Source organism: Austrofundulus limnaeus, unplaced genomic scaffold (assembly GCF_001266775.1).
Source record: "Austrofundulus limnaeus strain Quisiro unplaced genomic scaffold, Austrofundulus_limnaeus-1.0 Scaffold9, whole genome shotgun sequence".
Lineage (NCBI taxonomy): Eukaryota > Metazoa > Chordata > Actinopteri > Cyprinodontiformes > Rivulidae > Austrofundulus > Austrofundulus limnaeus.
In genome coordinates this window covers 447,654-455,433 of record NW_013952411.1, presented here as the reverse complement: position 1 = coordinate 455,433, position 7,780 = coordinate 447,654, and the positions used below count along the sequence as shown (strand labels likewise).

Here is a 7,780-nt window from a genome sequence, read left to right as displayed (position 1 = left end):
TGTATATGTGTGTGTGTGTGTGTGTATATATATATGTGTGTGTGTGTGTGTGTATATATATGTGTGTGTGTGTGTGTGTGTGTGTGTGTGTGTGTGTGTGTGTGTGTGAGTAACTTCTTCCAGACTAAACGTGAAGGGAGAAAAGCAGATCGCTCTTTTCCTCTTCCCAGATGCTTCCACTGAGGGCTGCATGCTAACAAGATCGGGGTCTTGATCAAAGGCTTTAAACAATTAGTCTACTTCCACTGAAGGGCAGGTCTGAGAATTGCAGCATCCCCCCCCCTCCAGCCCAAAGGAATCAAATTCCAGACCTCTGAGCGTGAGTCTCAGGAGCACGAGTGGCCTGAAAGCTCTGACAACAGGCTGACACAGAGCCATGTTATCCGGTGGAAGCATTTTGTTCGCCCACATCTACCTTGCCTCCCACTCCCCTCCTGCCATTAGCAGACTTTGCTAAAGGCTTCTAAAACTTCTCGAGCCCCACAGTGATAAAAGCCTCTTATTAAGCGCCTTAGATGTGTGATTGCAGCTGATGCGWATGTGCCGCCATACTGAATAAAATAGGAAGAGCCTTTCATGGAGAGCTGCATCGCAACAATCCATTCCTCTTCTATGACTATAATTGGTGTACTTTTATCTGGGAGTTTAAGAAATGCACTTCACAAGGGAAGAAAAACACGGGCTCTCTGCTAATCCAGCCACTGAACATTCTGCCTTTCCCCCCCAGCTCCTTTCTCTGAGGAAAGCAGAAAAAGACGAGGAAAAGGCTTTGATGAAAGGCAGCAGGAGGATGTGAGGCGTATTAGAGGAGGCACTCAGGCTACCGGTCTCTGGGTCTCTGCTAGGTGGTACGGCATGGCTCCTTCTTCCAGCGGGGCGACTCTCTCGATGTCTGCATGATTCAGCCGCCTTAACAAACAACAGCAGGGGGTGAGAAAAAGCGGGAGTTAGGCCAGGAAAAAGAAGGGGGAAAAAATGCATCTCCACTGAGCAGCAGCCAGTGATGTAAGATTTTCCACAGTTTTTTTTACTGCCTTATAACTCAAAGTTACTGCAACCTTAATTTATGCCAATATAAATGACAGACAAACAAAGCTGGATGAGTGCCCACAGCTCAGCGTGTAAATAAAAGTGTTTTTTTTTTTCACTAAATGTTTTACACACAAATGTTTCCTGCTGGCCTGATGTATCATAAAGTCTGTATCTATGCTTTATGTTTGTCTTGTAAAATCAGCCCGTGAAGCCACTGCTGCTAAACTAACAAGGCAATAAATTCATCTTTACAACCAGTAAACAAACCTGTAAGATTTTTAACCCATTCATGCTAGCGTATAAAAATGCTGCGTAAAGTCTGTACAAATCCTAATAAACATTTCAGCAGAACCTCAAGCAAAATATAGAAAAGTAACCCTTTCAAATTTATAGTTCATGTAGATTAGTTTTGGGATGTTTTTTTAGCAGATTAATAATACTGTACATATTGATAATATATGTTTAGTAGTTTTACTTAAACATAAACTTAACTCTCAGTTTAGCAAAGCATTAGGCTGCAAAGAACCTGAATCACAAATAGAACAACACTAACCTTTAGTCATCTACATCACTTAAATTATTATTACTTAATAAATTAGTAATTGAAATATTTGAAATATGACAAAATTCCCTAAATGTTAATAAACATAAACAAGATCTTCTGAAGTGGGGTTACATGGTAAGGTAATAGATAATTAGCATGTTACCTGTTGTAGATAGCTCTATGAATGATTTCAATCTAGAGAAATAAAGTTTCAATCAGACCGACAAACTAACAGATTGGTCAAAACAAAACAGTTTTAATAACAGGGCTATATCCCTGTTAAACAAAAACAAAATAGTTCACCTGTAGGTGGCTAAAAGCACCATGTGCAAGAACTGTATATAGTATATAGTTCATGCTCTTTTACTGTCTTTTGTTTTTATTTTTATTTATTGCTCTTTTAAATTACATTGCTCTTTTAAAACTGTAATGCTCTTTTAAATTCTTATTCCTCTTTTAAATTTGTTTATGTTTACATTGTTTAATATTTATATATTCTTTTTTTATAGCACCAAGACGGGGGGTTGTGACCCAATTTCGTTGTGCAAATGTACAAGTGCAATGTGCAGTGACAATAAAAGTTCATTCATTCACAAAAGTGGATTCCTGTTGCTTTAAAACAAATACATCCTTAAAACATTTCCCTATCTAATATGAACCTTTACAATGCTGTCATTGTTGAATTACGCTGTTATTTTGGCAAAAATATGATGATGTTCCTGCATGAAGTGCCCCAGGCTGTGTAGAAGGTTTTACAGCTATGTGCATCTCTTGCTATTTGCACTGAATAACCATAACACTCCACAGATATGTAGGAAATTTATAGTGATGTAAAGGTTTTATATAATAATGTTTGCATGACCATGAAATTATGAGTGAGCAGGGTTTTTGATCAAGGTTAGTTTTTTTAATCCGGTATCAAGTAAATTATTTCACCAAACAGAAGCTATTTAAAGAGCTATCTATAACAGGTAAGATATTATTTCTTCATTACCTTTCCCCACTTCCAAGATCTTACTGCTTTACTTTTGTTTTAAAAATCAAAATAAGGTTTTACATTGCAGCTTTCCTCACTATGTTTAACTCACTAATAATTCCAGGAATGCGTCCTTTGTTTCTTAATGAGCTTCACATCGTGTGAAATCTTTTTTCTTACAAGTCTATTTTCAGATGTAAACAACTGTATTGACATATTTCTGTGAGCGTCTGCTTAAAACTGAAAGACGTTTCATGTGTTTGGTGACAAATAACAGTAATTATCTGATCCATTTGAAGTCTGCCAGTTGTAATGCCGGGGACCAGAGCAACCAGTGTGGCTAAAAAGTTGCTTTTTGCCGCGCTAACCGCGACAAACAATTGCTTATTTGGGTGAAGTCTGCCTAAGTTTTAAGCATCTGCAAGCTGCACTGGAAAAACTAACTGCATTCCTCTCACACTATTAGTTTTTACGTAAATGAGCCGTTTCATTTTGCAGCTGAAAACATCAGAGTGATGCACGTTACCCGGAGTGAGAGTGGAGGCCGACGAGCTGGAACAGGATGTCTATCTCCATCGGCGTGATCTGACCAAACTTATTTGCGGAGAGAACAAACTCCTCTGCGATTGAGTTGAAATAGAGAGAAAAATACACAAAACTACCTTGAGTTATTTCAAACAAATCAAACAGGAAGTTGTCACAAAACACTTTTTTTACAGTTAATTTATAGCATTTGCAAATTATTCTCGTTTCTTGTTTGTTTTGGTGTCATTGTCTTAATGTGAATGTTTGCAGCTAGACAGAATATTTTAAGAGGTTATAACAAGCGTTAAATCGTTCCACTTGTTTTGTATGTGCTTTAGCTCCTTCTCTGGAAGCAACCTGAACAGGCACTCTCTTCAAATTTAGCTCTTCGCTGCTGCCTGCTAAGTAACACAGCAGCCATCAGGTGGTCTTTCTAAAAGGAAACTTAATGGTAGTTGTTGAAGAAAGGAAAAGAGTTATTTACTTCCCTAGCTGTCAGATTCAACAGATGCAACCTTTGCTTTCAAGCCTACTTTCCTGATGTAGGTGACATTATTGACATAGTTTTGCGTGACTGAAAGCTGACATGCGAGTGTTTGCTTAAAACTGAAGGATATTTGATGCGTTTGGTGACAAATAACTGTAATTATTTGCAAATACTATTTGCCTAAAGTCGTTTCTACGAGGAGGAAAACCAGGGAAGGAAAGCAGAATGTWTGCATCTCAAAGGACAACACGACTGGGAGCGAACGTGACTGACAGTATCAGTTACTCAAGAACAGGGAGGTCATCAGATTTCCAGATTAAAAATATTCATTTACCTTTGTAATATAGAGCTACAGTAAATGTCCCCACCACTCTGTCAAGACAGTTAAAAATACAATCGAACAGGTGGATTTCACATTATGAAACGCAGAAAAATGTTGACTTTCAGGAGATTCTCTGGAGTACCTTTGGTGACTAGAGTGTCTTTGTGTGTGCCAGCGAGGGTGCTGTAAATCTTGCGGATCAGCTCCATGTTGTTGAGGAGCGCGTTGAAGGCATTGAAGTAGGAGAAGCTCACCATGTGGGAGATGCTGCCTCCTGCAGCCTGCAGAAACACCCAACGAATGGGTCACATCATGTTCTAATAACCTGTTACGTAACAGTGTTTTAATTTAAAATAAATCCACAAACAGGTACTACGACTCACCGAAACCAGATTTTCTTCTACAAAAGGTGTCAGCATGTGTTCCCTGATAGTTGCCATGATGTCACTGAAGTCCAAGGCAGTGATGGTGCCACTTTTGTTCTTGTCTTTTAGTGCAAACGCCTGGCGCGCGTGCTCCAACTGCAGCTCCTGCAGCAACATAAAAAGGTGTCTGGGTGCGTTACCTGACACAAAGAGTGTGTCCCTGTGACAAGGAGCATCGCGTTACAAGTCAGTGGTAAAATGAAACTTTGGAGGATAGRTATAAAAAGTCATCAGATGTGACAGAGTCAGGCACAGGTTTTCGTAATCACTGCCGTCTCTCTGGAGACTAATGGAAACCACGGCCTGAGGAGACTGATCTCTGAGCCGAGCGGTGGGGGAGACAAACGGCAGGTKTGCGTATGTGTGTGTGTGCGTGTGTGCGTAATGAGATGATTCAGTGTGGTAACTGTGGAATCAGGAGGGGGATGCAGGAGGAGGCTGACCCCGGGTCAGTTTCTGCTGTCAGAGCTCATCGCGTACAACCAGAGGATTGTAGAGAGGCGTCGCAGCAAAGCAGAGGTTTTCTTTACCTTCACACTGTGGCTCTGACAACCAGTTTATTATATTTCCTTTTCTTAACATAACAGAAGAACAAGATCGTGAATAAAAACCTGSCATTCCTTGAAGGAATGCACATCAGTGCCAGAGTTTTAGTCTGGGATCATCTTCTGTTGWGAAATGGCAGAAATATAACTATTTTGGTGAAACCTTGAATCTCTGCGCTATTGTGGTATCTTGCATAATCTATTAACACATGAAGTATRTGYTGTGAATGACTCTCAGCTACTATCACTAAATTTCWTCTAAAATTTTTAACGGTCATTAAGTTATAGTCATTCTTGTGTACGCTAATTTCGATTAGCTGTAGCAGCCAACTTGAACTGGATTGACAAGTCTGTAAATGTAMATTCATTGATTATTTTCTGAATGTTTCTATAAAATCCATCAGGTGGTTCATTGGATATTTTGCTGACAGATATATGAACACACACATACACAGGTAAAAACATGATCACTCCTTGTGTGGTAACAAGAACGTGTRAATAAGTAAAATTCTGCACTCGTGAGAATCTTTGGTAAAGTGGTGGGAACCTCTGACTTGGAATTATGACTTAAGTTCCTGTTGAAATCTCCAACTCGGAACTTGAAAATCCCAGCTTCTAAGTCCAACTGGATTGCACCAAAATAGCATAAACCACTAAATGCTCTGAGGGAGGCAGCACGGTGGTGCAGTGGTTAGAGCAGTTTCCTTTCAGCAACAAGGTCACAGTTTGCATGTTCTTCCTGTATTTGTTTGGGGGGTTTTCTTTGGGTAGTCTGACCAAACAACATGAAATTATTTACCCGTTAGTGAGTGTTCTTTTTAATTTATTAAAAAACATTAATATATATTCTCACCCACCCCCTGTTCCCCTAGGTGGGTRGGTGGTTCTTCGTCTCAAGCTTGGGTCCTCTACCACAGTTTTTCAACCCTGGTCCTCAAGGCCCACTGTCCTGCCTGTTTTAGATGCTTCCCTGCTTCAACACAGCTGATTTCAATTGATTACTGATCAAGACAGGATTTATTAATCAGAACTTGGATAGTTCATTCTCAACTGGTTAGGGAAGGAAAAAATGTTGTGTTTATGTGGGTTCCTGCACATAGAGGGGTTCAGGGAAATGAAAAGGCAGATCAGATAGCTAAACATGCTCTTAACAGGGAAAGTATAGACATTAATGTTCAGTTATGTAAATCAGAAGGTAAAAGTATTGTTTGGAAACATATAAATCAGACATGGCAACAGCAGTGGGAACAAGAAACAACAGGAAGACATCTTTTTGCAATACAGAATGTAATTTACAGATCCAGGTATAGGGGAGGAAATAGGAGGGAGGAATCAATATTGACAAGATTAAGAATAGGTCATACAAATCTAAAAATTACTTTATTTTTCATAGGGAAACATAATAATGGATACTGTGATTTTTGTCAGAGTATGGAAACTGTGAATCATGTTATTATGGACTGTTGTAAATATTCAGATGAAAGGAAACATCTTCTGGACCAAATGTCCACTGGAATAACAAGTGCTGTTTGTTTGAAGGAAGTATTGGAATGGGGATCTAGTAAAGGTGGGCGGAAATATTTTATGTATTATCTGAAGGTAACTGGTCTATATAAGAGGATATAAGTAGTAAGAGCTAGCTCCAGTAGATGGCGGTAATAKGCCAAATGGATGTCAACTGCTGTTAAACCTCAGAAGAAGAAGAAGATGAATCAGGTGTGTAAGAGCAGGGAAACCTCTAAAACATGCAAGAAAGTGTGCCCTGAGGGCCAGGGTTAGGAAACACTGCTSTACCAGAGGCCTAGGAGCTTGAGGGTTCTTCGCAGTGTCTTAGTTGTTCTTAGGACTGMACCTTTCTGGACTGAGATGTTTGATGTTTCTCCAGATACCTGTTGGAGCCACCTCTCCAGCATGGGGGTCACTGCCCCCAGTGCTCCGATGATCATGATTACAGTTACCTTCACCTGCCAGGCTTGTTATAGCTCTTCCCTTAGTCCTTGGTATTTATCCACTTTCTTGTGATTCTTTTTCCTGATATTTCCATCAGTAGGAATGGCTGCACCAATCACAACGGCTGTCCTCTGCTGCTCATAAATAATTACAATGTCCGGTTGGTTGGCCATTATATCCTATCTGTTTGAATCTGGAAGTCTCACGGGATCTAAGMTCGGTCATTCTCCACCACCTTGGGAGGGGATTCCCACTTTGATGTAGGGGTCTCCAGTTCGTACTCCTCACAGATGTTTCTGTACACTGTTCCAGCCACTTGGTTATGGTGTTCCATGTCTTCCATTCCTGCTGGTATCTTACATCCTGCTGTGAGATGCTGGATTGGTTCTGGGGCCTCTTTGCACAGCCTGCACCTGGGATCTTACTATAGATCTGGTCCTCAACTGCTCTTATGGTAATATACTGTGTATATATATATATATATACAGTCTATATATATTTGGAAGAATGTCTATAAGGTGAGTTAATTGTTTACCTGCAGGAACTGAGTGAACTCTGGGAAGCTGAGGTTCTTGTTTTTTTTGTGACCAAAGTGTAGCCTAATAAACTCGCAGTCCCAGTTGAAGGGGATGTGGTGATGAACCGTAGTTTGGCTGAAGATGTCGCGAACATTTTCTAGAAAGAAAAGAAGAAAAAAGACATGAAAAGGCTAGTTCAAACAATGCAAGAAAAAAAGCAATATGTAGCTAGTCTTTTAGCAAGCATTTTTTTCAGCACTTGTATCTGTCTTTTGCTACTTTTAGATGCCATTTCAGTTCATTTAGCCTTTATCTACCTTTTACAACTTTGAGTTTTTRGCTGGTGATGTGCTACTATTAGCTAGAAAATTGCCCTTTTAACTTTTAGCTGATGTTTTGTTTTTTTAGCTAAACATCAGTGGAGGTAATTTTGTGTTTTTATTACTCAAACAAAAA

At 39.7% G+C, this 7,780-nt stretch overlaps 1 protein-coding gene across 1 annotated transcript in view; it reads right to left on the bottom strand.

Annotated features, from left to right (window-relative positions):
* Positions 1-7,780, bottom strand: part of LOC106512725 (calcium-binding mitochondrial carrier protein Aralar1) — a 22,627-nt gene that overhangs the window by 9,765 nt on the left and 5,082 nt on the right. Inside the window, exons 5-9 of the mRNA XM_014001281.1 lie at positions 7,342-7,481; positions 4,270-4,416; positions 4,029-4,167; positions 3,079-3,172; positions 825-909 (exon numbers count right to left, since the gene is read on the bottom strand). Of these exons, the coding sequence (XP_013856735.1) occupies positions 825-909; positions 3,079-3,172; positions 4,029-4,167; positions 4,270-4,416; positions 7,342-7,481 (605 nt within the window). The remainder of the gene's footprint in view (positions 1-824; positions 910-3,078; positions 3,173-4,028; positions 4,168-4,269; positions 4,417-7,341; positions 7,482-7,780) is intronic.